Source organism: Oncorhynchus mykiss, chromosome 6 (assembly GCF_013265735.2).
Source record: "Oncorhynchus mykiss isolate Arlee chromosome 6, USDA_OmykA_1.1, whole genome shotgun sequence".
In the NCBI taxonomy this organism is placed as follows: Eukaryota; Metazoa; Chordata; class Actinopteri; order Salmoniformes; family Salmonidae; genus Oncorhynchus; species Oncorhynchus mykiss.
In genome coordinates, this window is record NC_048570.1 from 21,332,429 (window position 1) to 21,351,306 (window position 18,878).

At 42.1% G+C, this 18,878-nt stretch overlaps 1 protein-coding gene across 3 annotated transcripts; it reads right to left on the reverse strand.

Moving 5' to 3' along the window:
• Window positions 1-338: 338 nt before the first annotated feature.
• Window positions 339-6,799, reverse strand: inpp5e (inositol polyphosphate-5-phosphatase E). 3 transcript variants are annotated; one of them, XM_021605598.2, is made up of 11 exons: window positions 6,545-6,793; window positions 5,031-5,893; window positions 3,970-4,093; window positions 3,735-3,832; window positions 3,524-3,648; window positions 3,195-3,314; window positions 2,744-2,851; window positions 2,416-2,577; window positions 2,142-2,257; window positions 1,875-2,011; window positions 339-1,687 (listed from the first exon to the last, which is right to left on the reverse strand). In XM_021605598.2, the coding sequence occupies exons 2-11, from the start codon at window positions 5,876-5,878 to the stop codon at window positions 1,555-1,557; spliced, it is 1,971 nt and encodes a 656-aa protein (XP_021461273.2). In that variant the 5' UTR covers window positions 5,879-5,893; window positions 6,545-6,793; the 3' UTR covers window positions 339-1,554. The 3 variants fall into 3 exon arrangements, with proteins under 3 accessions (XP_021461273.2, XP_021461272.2, XP_036835495.1); XM_021605597.2 differs by having other exon boundaries at window positions 5,031-5,933; XM_036979600.1 differs by having other exon boundaries at window positions 3,970-4,090; window positions 5,031-6,799.
• Between the last annotated feature and the right edge of the window lie 12,079 nt (window positions 6,800-18,878).

Here is an 18,878-nt window from a genome sequence, read left to right on the forward strand (position 1 = left end):
TCCCTCTGCTGTTTCCTGAAGTCCACAATCATCTCCTCAGTTTTGTTGACGTTGAGTGAGAGGTTATTTTCCTGGCACCACACTCCCAGAGCCCTCACCTCCTCCCTGTAGGCTGTCTCATCATTGTTGGTAATCAAGCCTACTACTGTTGTGTCGTCTGCAAACTTGATGATTGAGTTGGAGGCATGCTTGGCCACGCATTCATGGGTCAACAGGGAGTACAGGAGGGGGCCGAGCACGCACCCTTGTGGGGCCCCAGTGTTGAGGATCAGCGAAGAGGTGTTGTTTCAGATGACAAAGGCTACATTTTTTAAAAAATAAAACAAACCAATAACAAATATACCAAACATTTTTTTATGTGATGTTACATCACAAAGCATGTGTTATAAAAGATGCACAGATATGGAGTCCTGAGGAAATCACAAACAAGATCACAGGCACTTGCTATGAGCACGTAATGACAACTCATGATTCACCATTACACCAGAACCATTGATCTTCATGCAAGAACAAAATTAATTATCTTCCCTTCGTTAGCACAATACAGTACGGAAAGTCATTTTTGAATAAGTTACATGACAGTGTATTTCATTTAGTCAAGACAGGTGACATTAAGGCAAGGAACCAGAGTACGGTCTAACAAACCCCTCCAACACGATCAACATCACCATTGCAAAAGATGATTCTGTATCTATTATGTGAGATATTATACAATATGTAAATAAGTTCAATATTTGGAAGATATTATTCATACATCTGGTATTATACAATGCCAGAAAATACCATGTATTAAGTTATTTCAATAAGTACCGTACTTGTAGGGAATGCATTTGCATCAAGCAACACCAAAATAACTGACATTTCCTATAAAGTTGATACGAATAACAAGCCAATTTCTGTGAAATCACATGGGTTCGTTTGTTCTTTGAGTAAATCCATGAAAAACACAAAAGTTTTGGAGTGAATTGGGCTTTGGTATAACAACCGAAAGTGATGTATACTATTAAACATCAGTAAGAGCTGTTTGTTGAAAATGCATTTACAAGGCCTTTGAATACTGTTACACCAAGTAAAAAAAGGTGACATTACATAGTCCATATCAACCTGGCTTGTTAAATAAAACAATTAGAAAAAAATGTTTAAAGTACAGTTTACATAAAGCATTATTCGCTTCAGCCAGCCAGCACACAGATGGAGATGTGACTGGCTGACTAAAAGGTCATCTTCAATGGCACGTTCCTCAGCTCAGTCTTGTTTGTGGAAGGGCTGTATAAATAGACCAGTTAACTGCTGAGTCTGCAGGCTGGTATCTGTCATTAATTCAAGGTCCCTACCCTCAAGAACAGCCCCACAGCTACAACCTCAGCCCCCCATAAACCATGAGTGACAGTTCCAACAGCTCTCAGTAGGGGGTGCTCACAGATCAGTTTCTGTGACTTCCATGACCCACATACAGACTGGGCTGGAAGTGGCAACCAAAGACCCTTTTGTCCCTCACGACTGGGTCAGAGTGATTCTGGAGGGAGGACCGGTCCAGTCAAGTCCGGTCCAGGTTCAGGAGATTGAGCAGATGGTGCTGCTGCCCTGGTTCTTTATGGCGTCGCTCTTCTTCAGCTCTCTGGTGATCCTCCTCCTGATGCCCTCCAGGTACAGACTCCTGTCAAACTGGCCTGCTCCCAGAGGAATACTGGGAAACACACCAGACAGAGAACAACAAATAAAAGTCAGGATTAACAAACTGTTCTAGTTAAACTCAGATTTTCATTGACTGCACTTTTGGACACCTATTACTACTCCTAATTGTACTACAGTGTACATGAGAGGAGTAAAAAAGCTTGCTGCTGCAACAGCTGAGAGGAAGGGGTGGGACTTACTTGTCTCTCCCGGGACGCAGTTTGACCTGGAACATGGCGATGACAGGCCGGTGGTCTGACGTCTTTATCGTTGAACAGCTGGTGTACTTTATCACTTTGATGTCATCCACCTGCCTGTTCCTGAACAGTATTCTGTCCTATAGCACACAGAGGAACAGTGAAATATAAAATAAATGTTATTTTGTGTGTTTAAAACAAACCATCATAAAAAAAAAAAGAGGCTTGCTTGAACGAATGGCACAGGGTATGACTGATGCTGACACTTACTGTGTATGAGGGAGTTCTCTGCTTGGAGGTGGTGTCGTACATGTCACAGCCGACATCATATTTGTAGGTGGGGAAGAACTGAATTGGTGCTTCTTGGAAGCCTTTAAAGATGGAACCTAGAACCGAGCATAATACATTTGTATTATATTTTGAAATATCTGTCACAGTGAGCGTGGTAACAATACATTTTGAGATATCATTCACAATCTAATACATGTAATATTTGCCTGTCCGGTTCTCTGTGTTAATATGGTTTTGTTCCATGTAGACATACCATCCTTCATTTCCTTGGAGAGTTGGTCATGGTGGAGCAGAGGGCCCATGTCCACACCCGGGTTCTGGTTTAGAATGGCCTCTACCCCCACACGATCTTTACTCAGACGGAAGTTAAAGTCCCCAAACCAGAAAACCTCATCAAACCGTGTTGTCACATCCGCTGAAAGATAATGAAACAGAAATGATAAGTACATTTACACTGGTGTTTTTATTCAGTACTTGTTGCATGAAGGAAATACCATCATTTCTCATCACACAATAGACATGCTCTTCTAGATGTAACAGCAGTACTGCAATGAACAACTATTGTCTTTAGGAGTACTTACAGGATGTGGAGCGGTAAGGGTTGGTGTCTGGAAGACCATTAGGAAGAGCAAGTGCTTCAATGATTTTGTTGTAGTCCAGAATCCTCTCGTACACTTTGGAATCTCCAGCTAGAAAACAAGGACATGTATTAAATGACCTAGGGTGTATTCATTACGTCTTGCAATTGAACCGTTTATATTTTAAAAACCAAACAGAAGTAAACAAAGCAAACAGAATGAAACTGGGAGGGACCTACCAGAATTTGTACAATAAAAACTTGTTTTAGTTGCAAAACATTTTCCATGTGGAGTAAACAGGTTCTGTTGCAAACCATTTTGCAACAGACTAAACATTGGCATAATGAATACACCCCTAGTTAGTAGTGAGACTGTATCCAAAGGCTTTCCACTTCCTGTTTACATTCACGTCATGTATTGACATCACTTCATGAACAACAGATGTGTCACTCACAGGTAAAATGGGAGGTGATGAAGAGGAAGGAAGTGCCAAAGAAAGTGAAGCCGATCCCCACAGCTCCTTTGGTTTTGATCTGAGACATGATGCGTGTTGTGACCGTGGCATGCTCCACTTCTGTTAGGAGATTTGATAATTACAGCGTATAGAGATGGACCAAATCACATAATGTACTGTACACAAAATATGCAGTAGGTAGCCAGAGATCACCTTATAACGTTGCCTCTCTTACAACATTTCAATAAGAGACAACATTCTGAGATTTGTTGATGGTAAAGGACTGATTAATTTTCTTCTGAAAATGTCAGGAGCCGTTTGGGACAGACCTGAGCAGAACCAAATGAGGTCCCTCCTGACAAACACAGTGAGGTAGAGAACCCCGTGGGAGGCTGCATAGAGCATGACGTAGTACGGCCCCAGAGTCTCCTGAAGACGGATCTCCCATTCCCTCCTGTGACACACACACACATCAGCATAGAGTACTGAAGACTTCATTGATATCATTTTTTTATGCACTAATACACAGTCATCTCATACCGGTCTGGACATCCCTCCTGGACTCCGATGATGTAAAAGTCTTGAGCAAATTCAGAGTCCGTCGGGAGCAACAGATCGTCTAGGTTGTTTGGAAGTCCCTGAAAAGGATACGGAAGCGGTCATTTTCCTTCATAACAGAATACCAGGACACACGTTATCAAAGAGTGAGTGTAGAATGTGTAGAAACATATGTTCAGGCTCTAGGCCTAATGTTAAACAATAGGAGTGGCCCCACCTTTTCTCCCTGCATGTTCCATGTGGCTATGTAGATGCCAACTCTCCTCTCTGGGAAGTAGCGGTCCAGCTCCTCAGCCCCCAGCAGGGCACCACTACCCAGCACACTGCCCTCCAAAAAACTTCTGCAACACAATGAGGAAATTAACACTTAGGCTAATAACGGGAGGTATAGATCGTTTTTTCCTGTTTGGAAATATTATTGGCTACTTTGAACCAAACCCATTTAAAATGTCTGGTAGACTACATTATAAAATGTCAGTACCATGCACATACACACACAATTTAAAGGCGGCTGCATATTATTGGCGCTGAATCACATTTCAAAACATAGGCTTCTTCCATAGCTGATAGCGCACTGAAACATTTCAGATAAATCCCCCGATTCCTTTAACAGCTCCTTGCTGAGGCATGACGCGTGTAGCGTACTGAGACCCATCTTTGCTCCCTGAATGGTGGCAAAAGCTACGCTGATTCACTTTACACTTTCCTCTGTCTGAATGAGCACTTACATAGCATAAGCCTCTGAGGCCTTCATTAAAGTATAGCTGACACCAGTGTTGCTAGAGCACACATCAATGCTAATGCTCTAACTGCAGATGTGCCATGGTAATAATTAGCCTTAGCCTACAGCATAGTCTTCTTGGTTACGATTCAAAGCTGATGGTGACTGTGAGACTGTTCACAGTAGGTTACAATAGCTCAAATGCCGGTCTGTATTTCATGCAGAATACAGGCATATTTAACTCAAGGCCCACATCAATTCTTATCATGGGATGTCATGTGCCACATCACAGGAAGTGCATTCAATGCAATGGAATATCACCGAAGCCTGGCTATCTTCATTTTAGAGGTGCATCAAACATTCAAAGGATACTATATACACTGTATTTAGATCCAGAATGTGTTGATCTAATACAGCATCAAAGCCATCAAGACTTCTAATAGCTCTCTGATACCAGTATGAGTCAATGATCCAATACTGTTAGAGAAGGCTCCTGCAGTAGGTATCTGGTCAGTAATCTGGAGAGGATATCCTGAATGAAAGTATTGTGGAAATACCTGTTCCTGACGTCCCTGGGTCTGATGGGGTTCAACACGCTGAAGGTGGACTTCATGGAGTTGACAGAGATGTTGTCCGACACCATGTTATCCAGAAGCCGGCTGTCGCTCAGGTTCCTGTGCAGTTGCAGCCTCTCCTGCCCAGCCCTCCCGGGCACAATGCCATAATCCACGCAATCCCTGTCAATCCGATTAGCCGTCCTTAAGGATGCGGAAGCCAAGCTCTGCTCCAGAGCAGGAAATGGACCCGAGGGCTGTAAGGGAGAGAGGCGTACCTTGGAGGACCTCACCCGCTGCTCTGCAGGGTCACTGTGGTGGTCGTGGGGCCCCCGCTCGTACTCTGAAAAGCTCTGGCCCCTGGCTCTGAAGACGGGGGACCCTGATGGAGCCGATTGGGGTCCCACGACAGAGCCCTGTCCGTTCCTCAAGGTGGCAGCACCGCTCAAGGTGAACACACCTGTAACTGTTGAGTCCTCCTTAAGAGATTCTGTGGAGGAACCGGTCTCAGCTGGGTCGGTCAGACTCTCCTGGCTGTTCATCAGTCTCCTGCTTCTCACCTTCTCCTCCACCGAACCACTGTTCCCTCCCTTTGACAGTGCAGGGGGCTTTGGCAGCAGGGGTGGTCGGGGCTGATAGGTACTGGTCTTGCTGCTTTGGTCTCGTACATCCTGAGTGATTTTCATGGTGTTGTTGAGGAGCTTTGTGGTTTTGTTGTCCTCTGTAGTGGGGTTCACCGGCCTATTGTCACCACTTACTTCTCCTGGATCCTTCCCACCAGCTCCACCAGGTAACACTCCAACAACGGGCTGAGAGGGGCTGCTGTCCTCCCCATTCTCAGTCATCCTCATAGCAGGCTGCACCTTCTAGGTGCATGGGGACTCCATTTGATTAGAAGGAGATAATCTAGAAAACGATTACTTTAGCTACTATTATTGAGAAGTGATTGATAATATGTATAATTATGTTTGATTGCTCAATTCTATTCCTTAACTCATACTTCACATTAGCTCCATATGTTGCCCTGTTACTGATCTCACACAAGGTGTAACGTTAAGATAGGTATTACATCATTAGGCACGATTCATTTGATTAACTAACTAGTTAGCTAACGTTAGCTAGTAAACATATGGTTGACTCATTATCGGTAGCTAGCTAGCTAGCTAAATTACTGCCTGAAAGTGGCAGCTCTGTTGGCAGCTAGTTAACGTTAACTGGGTGCTAAACTTACTAGCTAGCTAAGCTAACGTTAGCTGATCACTTTTAAGGCTAGCTAACTAGATAGCTACATCATCGTTAACATGTTATGCTCCTAGTTATGGGTACTGATAGCAGAGATAGCTAGCTAATGCTTACTATGCGTCCAATCTAGCTTTAGAAACGTAACTAATGTTAGCTGTGTGCTAGCTAATCTATGACAACAGAACGCTATTTAGCTAGGAACCTGGCAGTCTGGGAAAGACAAATGCATTAGGCATGGCGCTTCATTTAATCAAATGATTATCGTCGTTAGATACCTGGGGGAAAGCAAAATCAAGTTTCGTCCATTGCAGGGTTGTGAGAATACATCGTTATTGAGGTAGCTGGCTAGCTATCTTTAGCTTAGCTGGTTAGCTCCGAACGCTAAGCAAACTTTCCACTTCCTTAGTAACGCTTGACAACAGTTTTTGTTACCTATAAAACACATGCTGCTTGCATTGTACTTGTAGCGCCCCCTACTACAAATGCAGTAGTGGTGGTTATGGTAATAATACGGCTATTAACATAGGCATACCCGTTAGTTTAGTGAGCTATTTTGGGGTTTCAAGGTGTGGAGTTACAATAGTGGGTTAGAGTGAGTATAAGCCTTGGATTTTGAGAGCTTGTGATAAGCTCAACATGTTTTAGTTTGAACATTCTGAATACAAAACAGTGTGTGTAATGTATCCTCTATGTACCTCCCTACAGTATTAGTAAGGTATATCAACTGTGATGATTTACAAAATATACTTGTCTGTCTGTTTGACAAGAAACACACACACACACACACACACACACACTTTTAACCAGAAGGTGACATTATAGGGCCATGTAAGTGCATCAAGTGTGACTGCTTGAATCACAATAAAATATGAAATACATCTGATTCAACTCAATTATTGGCTTTTACATCTACAATATACACGTGATGCCTCACCATATGTCAATGAGGCTGTTTACTCAGAGTAAATACACATAACATTATCTGAGGTGTTTGATAACTGTTATGTTCCTGTGTTCACTCATGTTTAAGATGTTTACTAGCTCTCATTCAATGATGCTGCAGCACAGAAGTGTTCTCCAGTGAATTACAGTGCTTTATCTGTGGGTTGGCAATCTCTCTGATAGTGAGTCGCACCCTGGCAAAGAGCAGATGGAAGTTTCATGCAACTCTGCTTATATTTGGTATCGTTACATTTCATGGTTCCCTCTCACAGCTGAAAGCGAGATGGCTAAGGTAGAGAGATTCTGAGAATCTTGACAATAATGGGTTCCATAATCTAGGACATCTGTGCACAGTAAACCCTGTTCTTTCCATAGAAATCGTATTCAACTATTCTATGGTTCTTTCATCACTGTAAGATCAAAAATGCTGTTCTTTGACTACAGCTCAGCATTCAACACCACAGTACCCTCCAATCTCATCATTAAGCTTGAGACCCTGGGTCTCGACCCCGCCCTGTGCAACTGGGTACTGGACTTCCTGACGGGCCGCCCCCAAGGTATGAAGGTAGGAAACAATCATTCCTCTTTGCTGATCCTCAACACTTGGGCCCCACAAGGGTGCGTTCTCAGCCCTCTCCTGTACTCCCTGTTCACCCATGACTGCGTGGCCATGCACGCCTCCAACTCAATCATCAGGTTTGCAGACGACACTCCAGTGGTAGGCTTGATTACCAACAACAACGAGACAGCCTACAGGGAGGAGGTGAAGGCCCTCGGAGTGTGGTGTCAGGAAAATAACCTCTCACTCAATGTCAGCAAAACAAAAGAGATGATAATGGACTTCAGGAAACAGCAAAGGGAGCACCCCCCTATCCACATCGACGGGACAGCAGTGAAGGTGGAAAGTTAAGTTCTTCTGTGTACATATCACTGACAAAGTGAAATGGTCCACGCACACAGACAGCGTGGTGAAGAAGGTGCAACAGCACCTCTTCAACTTCAGGAGGCTGAAAAAATGTGGCTTGTCACTGAAAACCCTCACTATTTTTACAGGCAACTGCACTGCCCACAACCGCAGGGCTCTCCAGAGGGTGGTGCGGTCTGCACAACACATCACCGGGGGCAAACTACCTGCCCTGTAGGACACCTACAACACCCGATGTCACAGGAAGGCCAAAAAGATCATCAAGGACAATAACCACCCGAGCCACTACCTGTTCACCCCGCTTCCATCCAGAAGGTAAGGTCAGTACAGGTGCATCAGAGCTGGGACAGAGAGACTGAAAAAAATCTCATCAAGGCCATCAGACTGTTTAACAGCCACCACTAGAACAGAGAGGCGGCTGCCTACCTACAGACTTGATATCATTGGCCACTTTAATAAATGGAACACTAGTCACTTTAATAATGTTCACATATCTCGCATTACTCATCTCATATGTATATACTGTATCCTTCACTATCTATGCTTTACTATCTACTGCATCTTAGTCGCTCTGTTGCTGCTCATCCATATATTTTATACTTATATATTCTCATCCCATTCCTTTACTAGATTGTGTGTATTAGGTTTTGTTGTGGAATTGTTAGATATTACCTGTTAGATACTGCTGCACTGTCAAATCTAGAAGCATAAGCATTTCACTACACTCACAACAACATCTGCTAACCATGTGTATGTGACCAATACAATTTGATTTGATTTGAAAAAGCCTCCCAATGATGTCACTAAATGATTATAACCTCTGAAGCATCTATACCAAAGCTAATTATGTACAGTAGACACTAATGATCTGGGGGACCAGGCTTCCTCATCTCTGCTATTGAGAATGATCCTTTGGTAAATCCATTTGAATTCAATAACTTTTTGAAAGCATCCCATTTGTTTAAAACAAAACTTTCCATACGTTTGCCCATGGAAGAAGTGGTCAGAAAGTCACTTTTTGGACCTGAATGGCAAAACATTCAGAAGATAAAGGTGCTCAAAGTTTATCCATTTTGTATACCCTTAACCATACCATGAGATATCCATGTCTTCATCACTGGAAAAGATAAACGTTTGAGTTTGATATAATTTAATAGCCTACAAACAGTGTTTTCAAACTAAATCTTTCACGTCAATTACCTAAAAATGGGTAAACTCCGATTTTTTCATATTCGCAAATGTTGTAGCTTCGACCCTATTTCATATCATCTCAGGTTTTGTGTCACGGCTCTCGTCGTAATGAGGATCGGACCAAAGCGCAGCGTAGTAAGTGTTCATGATTTTATTTGATCACAAAACACTCAAACAAAATAAACCAGAGCGAAACCCGAAACAGTTCTGTAAGGTGCATAAACTATACAGAAAACAACTACCCACAAAACACAAGTGGGAAAAAGGCTGCCTGAGTATGATTCCCAATCAGAGACAACGATAGACAGCTGTCCCTGATTGAGAACCATACCCGGCCAAAACATAGAAATAAATAAATTAGAATGCCCACCCTAGTCACAACCAAAATAGAGAATAAAAGCCTCTTTATGGCCAGGGTGTGACATTTTGTGTTGTGCCGCCATCATTTGAGAGACAACATGGTCTTGAATACAGGGTGGGTGTCATTTCAATCATGAGTCCATTCCATGAGTTATATTTCTATCACTTCAGACCACTACAATTTAGCTGGTGCACCATTGAAATGTAAATTTAATTGAAATGTTCAATTGTAATAACTAACACAAAGTTGACTGTCAGTCCACCCATCATTGAATTTCAACTTAAATGGTCATGTATATTATATTATCTATATTTCTAGGATTTCAATATGTTTCCTATGGAGGATTGACAGTGTAACTTGAAACAACAGATATTCCCATTCAAGTCCCATTCTCTGATGTGTGGACCTCATCCATCTTTGTGGTACCATTTGAAAGTTGACATCACTATTTTATTCCACCCTGTATTCAGGAGAATGTTGTCTCAACTGAGGGTGGGCATAACAAAAACTTTTGATGATGTAAGTAGGGTCTAAGCTGCAACATATGTGAAAATGAAAAAATCGGAATTTACAAATGTTTTGATTATTGACGTTAAAGGTTAAAAAATATATTTTAAAAAATATATACAAATATATATATACGGTACCTGTCAAAAGTTTACGGTACCTGTCAGAGTTTCTATTTTTACTATTTCCTACATTGTAGAATAGTAGTGAAGACGTCAGAACTATGAAATAACACATATGGAATCATGTAGTAAACTATTTTTTTTAAACAAATCAAAATATATTTTATATTTGAGATTCTTAAAAGTAGCCACCCTTTTCCTTGATGACAGTAATGCACACTCTTGCCATTCTCTCAACCAGCTTCACCTGGAATGTTTTTCCAACAGTCTTGAAGGAGTTCCCACATGCTGAGCACTTGTTAGCTGCTTTTCCTTCACTCTGCGGTCCAACTCATTCCAAACCATCTCAATTGGGTTGAGGTCAGGTGATTGTGGAGGCCAAGTCATCTGATGCAGCACTCCATCACTCTCCCTATTGGTCAAATAGCCCTTACACAGCCAGGAGGTGTGTTGGGTCATTGTCCTGTTGAAAACAAATTATAGTCCAACTAAGCACATACCAGATGGGATGGAGTATCACTGCAGAATGCTGTGGCAGCCATGCTGGTTAAGTGTGCCTTGAATTCTAAATAATCACCAACAGTGTCACCAGCAAAGCACCCCCACACCATCACACCTCCTCCTCCATGGTTCACGGTGGGAAACACATGTGGGAGATCCTCCTTTCACCTACTCTGCATCTCACAAAGACACAGCGGTTGGAACCAAATATCTCAAATTTGGACTTCCACCGGTCTGATTTCCACCGGTCTAATGTCCAGTGCTTGTATTTCTTGGCCCAAGAAACCACCTTTAGTGGTGGTTTCTTTGCAGCAATTTGACGTGTTGAGATGTGTCTGTTACTTGAACTCTGTGAAGCATTTATTTGGGCTGCAATCTGAGGTGCAGTTAACTCTAATGAATTTATCCTCTGCAACAGAGGTAACTCTGGGTCTTCCTTTCCTGTGGCGGTCATCATGAGAGCCAGTTTCATCATAGCGCTTGATGTTTTTTTACAACTGCAATTGAAGAAACTTTAAAAGTTCTTGAAATGTTCTGTATTGACTGACCTTCATGTCTTATAGTATTGATGGACTGTCATTTCTCTTTGCTTTTTTGAGCTGTTCTTGCCATTATATAGACTTGGTATTTTACCAAATAGGGCTATCTTCTTTACCTTGTCACAACACAACTGATTGGCTTAAATGCATTAAGAAGGAAAGAAATTCCACAAATTAACTTTTAACAAGACACACCTGTTAATTGAAATGTATTCCAGGTGAAGCTGGTTGAGAGAATGCCAAGAGTGTGCAAAGCTGTCATCAAGGCAAAGGGTGGCTACTTATATCAATATCAAATATATTTTGATATATAAATATATTTTGATTTGTTTAACACTTTTTTTAGTTACTTTTACTAAATTTTCCATACACACAAAACACTTATTTTTCTCAAGTTTTGTGCACAAATAGGTTTTACATCCCTGTTAGTGAGAATTTCGAATTTGCCAAGATAATCCATCCCCCTGACAAGCTGCCTCCAACGTTGTTTTAGCAGTTCGTCCAACCGGCCTCACAGCTGCAGACCATGTGTAACCATGCCAGCCCAGGACCTCCACATCCGGCTAATTCATCTGCCTGAGTCATCCTGACAGCTGATGAAACGGTGGGTTTGCACAACAGAAGAACTTCTGCACAAACTGTCAGACAGCATCTCAGTGAATGAGATGAACAGAGTGCCCCATGGTGGCGGTGGGGTTATGGTATGGGCAGGCATAAGCTAAGGACAACGAACACAATTGCATTTTATCAATACCAATTTGAATGCACAGAGATACCGCTGTGTCGTGCCATTCATCCGCTGCCATCAGCTAATGTTTCAGCATGATAATGCACAGGCTCATGTTGCAAGGATCTGTACACAATTCCTGGAAGCTGAAAATGTCCCAGTTCTTCCATGGCCTGCATACTCACCAGACATGTCGCCCATTGAGCATGTTTGGGATGCTCTGGATCGACGTGTACGACAGTGTTTTCCAGTTCCCGCCAATATCCAGCAACTTCTCACAGCCATTGAAAAGGAGTGGGACAACATTCCACAGGCCACAATCAACAGCCTGATCAACTCTATGTGAAGTAGATGTTTCCCGCTACATGAGGAATGTAGTGGTCACACCAGATACTGACTGGTTTTCTGATCCACGCCCCTACTTTTTTTTAAATGCTATCTGTGACCAACAGACACATATCTGTATTCCCAGTTATGTGAAATCCATAGATTAGGGCCTAATGATTGTATTTCAATTGACTGATTTCCTTATATGAACTGTAACTCAGTAAAATCTTTGAAATGGTTGCGTTTTATATTTTTGTTCAGTGTATATATGTTTTCTTCCAGAAATTATAGAATAGTTTGACAACCCTGTTTGAAAACTGTTAAATTATATCAATCTCAACTGTTGATCTTTTCCAGTGATGAAGATATGGATATTTCATGGTATGGTTAAGGGTATGCAAAATGGGACAACTTTGAGCACCTTTTATCTCTTGAACGTTTTGGCATTCAGGTCCAAAAAGTGACTTTCTGACCACTTCTACAGTGGGAAAAAACTGTATGGAAGGTTTTGTTCAAATCAAAAGAGGTGCTGTCAAAAAGTGATTGAATTCAGATGGATTTACCCTTTTGCAAAGTTCAGCCATGTCTGAAAATACCACCTACACAGCCTGTTGCTGTGGACCCAAACGTCTCCACTCTGAATCACAAACAGGACTGTGTTCAGACCTGCCTTTCTCTCCCATTGCTCCAGACGTCATTTTATAGAGCTGCCACATAGAGAGAGAGCCTTGGAAAAACTGTCAGCTGCATGTTGCAACAGGAGTACAGGGTGGTCAGGCGTGGGAATGAAAAGGATCTGAAAGCTCAAGGGATACCTATCAAGTTTAACAATGAAAAAGGTATCAGGTCCTGCTCACGGAATGGCTTTTCCATTGTCTTAATCTTCTGTTCTAGCATACCTGCAGATACAGATCTCTTCTCACCAAGAGACAGCTGACCCACCTTCCCTCATATAACATTGGAACTGTGGATCCATTTTGAATCATAATGTAGATTTTTCATAGATTTTGGAATCATATTTTTGTCAGGAACCATGGGTCAGAGAAAGTTGTAAAATTACTAATTGTAATTTTAAACATCGTGTCTGTAGTGTCATGTATTAAACTTGTGCTGACTTCTATAAATAATGGAATATATTCTTTGGCAACTTTGAATAGGAGTCAACCAAATGCTGTTGATGCTAACGTCAGCAATATTTGATTGACTTGCCATGCAGTCGAAATATTGACTTCGGTCACTTGATGTCTTCTTCTATCTTTTCCAGACTGTACATTTCCTTTTTGCCCATTTCTCATTATGAAAACAATAACAGAGCAGCGCAGTAATGCATCAGTGGTCTCACACTAGCTGCCACACACTACATTCCACAAGAAAAGGACGAAGTTGCTCATTAAACCTCTCTATTGTACATGCTGTACAGCAGTGCAGTAGAGAGAGAGAGAGCGAGAGAGAGAGAGAGAGAGAGAGAGAGAGAGAGGGAATCAATGTGCTGATATGAGATTGTCTAATGAGGATCAGAAACATCTTAATAAAGCCCCGTAATACCACCTTAATCCCTCATTACAGGCCAATCTGCATTCAGTGTTCCTACCTCTGCAGCCACGGCACATTCCCCTTGCATTGTTCTCCCCATCATACACAGAGGGCCACGCTCTCTTTGTCTTCTCTGAGTGTCAGTTATATTTGATCCCCTCATTAGACTTTTAGAATAAAAGTGAAAATAGTGCTTTTGTGTGCACTTCTTATAGTATCAGTGGACTGAAATGGAAAATGAGACATATGCTTAATAACTCCGGACCAGTGTGGGACTGGGACCCAGACGTATTGTTTTATCAGAGATAAGAAATGAAATGTTATAATGGAGTTGGAGTGTTGAGGTCAGAAGTAAAGAGACACTCTTCTGAGTCATGTAATAGTTACTGTATGACCTTGGACAGTGATATTAGTAGTCAGACATATAGGCTTTTCCAAAATAAACCCAATGTTGAGAGTAACCTACATGAATGGTGTTCAAAACAAATATGACACCTGTAATGTGACATTATGTAGACTACGTATATTGACAGAACCACTGAAATCAATCAAACCTATGAAATCAAACCTGTCTAACCACATAGCTTTGGAATTACCTTTGCAAGGTATACCCTTGTGAATGGAGCATCTTCCAGAGGGGATGTTGTTGATTGATATTTACCTTGTGACCAGTTCAAATTTCAGGGAAAAGAGGTGTCGGTTGTCCTAACAGAAGTGTGTGTATTGATGATCTTTGCTTCCTACATTATTCCCTCCCTGACTGGAAAAAAAGTCAGCTCAGGTCACATGGTCACAAAAAAAACTATTATACTATAACATTCAAACAATATTGTTAAGCCCAGTGGATGAAAACAGCAGCCAAACCCTGTGTGAAAACCGGATTATCGACATCAAGGGCATTCATTCCTGCCGTCCAACACACACACTCCAATTTACACTAATGAAGGAGGTTAATGTTGAATTATGCGCTCAAAGAGAGAAAAATTAATCTCTTTCTTTCTTTAGGTGGTGCAGTGCAATGATTCATGTGTGGGGAGAGGATAATTAGCTTGGTGTAGGAGTGCAGAAGGGTTGATGTAGCTAAAGCCCAGCCATCATAAATAACTCTCCCTCTTACTCAGTGTGTTGTACAGCTGAGTAGGAGGAGGGGGGACAAAACATAACACATAAACCTCATTAAGGGCCAGAGTTGTTAAAACCCCAGCGCACAGCAGTAATGCAGCACAGACGTGATTAGGTAGGGTCAGAGGGAGACATTGATATTTTGTGTGTGTGTATGAATGGAGATCAAAGGCATGTGTCGTTCATTGTCCTTTGACCCGAGGGGGAATATCAGCATCAAGAGACCTTCTTTCCTTATTTTTTGGCAGAGTCTACATTTCCTCTCCTTCTAACGATCTATTCCCAGAGACCTGAAAATCACTGCACATAAGTTGAAAAAACTGTCTTTAAAGGACTGAAAAGGTGTAATTCATAATTATCTTGACAATGGACCAGCCCCAGCAATATTTTTGTAGTCAACTATGAATTGTAAAATATTTCTGTAAAATATATGAGCACTGTTTGAGTGGAAATTTATTTACGTTTTGTTAAACCCAAAGGGATGCTTGCTATACAGGTAGCGATGTCGCAACAAATATGTGCCAGTAGTGTTGAAATACCCAGTGTCCCCTTCACATAGATATGAGTGTCAGTTACTGGAGATGTCTCTTCATCACTCCTAAGGTATTCATTTTCAAAACAGTGAGAACTCTGCATGCCTCATTTATATCTCTGCGTCAGCAAACACTGCCTTACCAAGCAGAACAAACAACAATACAACAGTTATTCAAAGTACAGCCCAGCATGTTCATTTAGTTTGTATCCATATCCAGTCACCATCGTATTTTCATTAAGCAATAGTTTTGCTGATTGTGTTTTTTATGAGTGTTGAGCCATGTCTGTGCATACATATCGAGTGTGCAAGGAAGTTTGTCATTTATATCACCAAACAGAGGGTCAAAACATTGGGAAAAACAATATCAGTGCTTATTGGAAGTTTATTGGAGAAAGAAATGTCATGCAATGTGTACTATGTGATGTTGTCTTTAGGGAAGTGAATGGTCTGTAAAGCTGTGGAAAAATGGGTTAGAGATCCCTAGACTCAATCACTGTGGCATATCTCCCCAGAGAGGATGTTTTTGCTCAAACATGCTTTGTGCAATACACTTGGATCCCCTGTTTGCTTCATATCTATGATCCCATTCTCAATTTGCATTAGGAATGTTCCAGGTCTACAAGTCCCCAGGGCATAAATATTACTCAACACCTAAACTCACCAACACCCAAACTTACCAACACCCAAACTCACCAACACCCAAACTCATCAACACCTAAACCCACCAACACCCAAACCTACCAACATCCCAACTCACCAACACACCAACATCCAAACTCACCAACACCCAAACTCACCAACTCTCAAACTCACCAACACCTAAACTTACCAACACCCAAACGTGCCAACATCCAAACCTACCAACACCCAAACATCTAAGCACACCAACACCAAAGCACACCAACACCCAAGCACACCAACACCCAAAGATACTAACACCCAAACCTACCAACACCCTAACTCACCAACACCCAAACATCTAAGCACACCAACACCAAAGCACACCAACACCCAAGCACACCAACACCCAAATATACCAACACCCAAACCTACCAACACCCTAACTCACCAACACCCAAGCACACCAACACTCCAACTCACTAGCACCCAAAGATACTAACACCCCAACTCACCAACACCTAAACATCTAAACACCCAAACAACCAAGCATACCAACAACCAAGCACACCAACACCCAAGCACACCAACACCCAAAAATACTAACACCCAAACTCACCAACACCAAAACAAACCAACACCTAAACCCACCAACACCCACACTCACAAACACCTAAACTTTGCTTGGTAAATACTCCTACCTCAAATCCTACCTATTTAGCATTTAGTGCTAGGATAATGGAACCTCAACTTGAACATGCCTTTAATGCTACATCCCATTCTCCATCCTCCCATTCCCCTCCTCCCTCTAGCTTTACCCCTGCTCTGTTTACACAAGGCAAAAAGAGGAGCAGGTGCAGGCCTCTCTCCTTAGGGCTATGTTGTGTGTGTGTGTGTGTGTTTGTGTGTGTATCTTTGTAACTGTGGTAGCAGCTTAACTGCAATCAGAGAGAGCATGTGCCAGTAAACACCCTGTACACTAATCACACATGATAGCATCTCCAGCAGATTAGAGTCTAGGACACTAGCCACAAGCAGCCGTGATGACAGCACGCATGCACACAAATAAACACTGCTGCTGCCTTTCAGGTGCCTGTGCCTGCACTGTCTGTCATTAGAAAGAGAGGGGAAAGAGAAAGAGAGAGATGTTACAGTTCAGATCTACAGATTACACAGTGCATGTGCGAGGCTTTCTATTGACATAAGCAAAACAAACAGATGTGTGTTCATATGAGAATATAGTTATTATTTTTATTATATACATTTGGATTGTTCCTTTATAGCACTGTTATATTGAATAGCTATAATGGCATGACTTTGAGAGTATTCTAGAAACACCAACACCAATAACCATACCTTCCTCTACTCCTTCTGTCCACTGTCCTCAGCCCCAGTAGTGGTGATGCTATTGGAATGTTGCAGGAGAGTCTGTTGCAGAATATTTCCCTTTGTGTTTGTCCTCTCTCTCCTACCTCCCTTTGTTTGTTGCAGTTGGAAGTCTTGGGAAAGAAACAAACGGTGGAATTCCGTGAGGGATGTAAAGCCCTGATTCCCAGGCAGGAAGTGGTAAATAGAGAGGGGATGTGGTAGTAGTGTGATACCGCTGGGTCTATTGTGTCCTCCCACTGGTCTAATCAGAGGGCTCAGGTTTTTTTTTACCCCCTTTTTCTCCCCAATTTCATGGTATCCAATTATTAGTAGTTACTGTCTTGTCTCATCACTACAACAGGCTCAGGAGAGACAAAGGTCGAGAGCCATAATTCCTCCGAAACACAACGCAACGCAACCAAGCCGCACTGCTTCTTAACACAGCGCGCATCCAACTCGGAAGTCAGCCACACCAATGTGTCGGAGGAAACACCGTGCCCGCCACAGGAATCGCTAGTGCACGATGAGGCAAGGATATCCCTACCGGCCTAACCCGAACGATGCTAGGCCAATTGTGCGTCGCCCCATGGACCTCCCGGTCGCGGTCGGCTGCGACAGAGCCTGGACTCAAACCAGGAGTCTCTGGTGGCACAGCTAGCACTGCGATGCAGTGCCTTAGACCACTGGGCCACCCGGGAGGCCAGAGGGCTCTGTTTTTTACCTCAGACCTGTGGCCTGACCAAGCGGTTCTTATGCAATCATCAACAGCTAGGATATATTGGATTTGCAAAGTGTGAATAAATTATAGCAATCAAATTAACATGCATTAATTCAAACTGAAGGTGAGTTCATGATCAGCTGTAATGGTTATTAATTTCATTCACACACGGAAACACACACGCACGCACACACAAATCATTTGACTCGCTAAGGTGAAGTGTGTTTAGAGTAGAGGTAAGAGGAGTAGGGAAGTATAGGGAGTTAAAGTGGACCCTTTTGGCACCTTAGATTAAGAAGCCCAACTATTATTGAGCTAACCTTTGACTCATGACTCCCATGGTGCTTAGCAACTTGAAAAAAAGTTTATATTACGCACCAGTAGCCCAAAGCATTCATACAACAGGGAAACCTATTAAAATCATATGGTTTAGAACACATTTAAAGTATGTTAGTGGAAAAAAAGAGAATGGGTAATTTTAGATATGAACATGAATTTATGGATATTAGAATGGATCTTGTCATTTCATTTGACCATTTACAACAAAAAAGTAAATCTTGAGATTAAAATGTG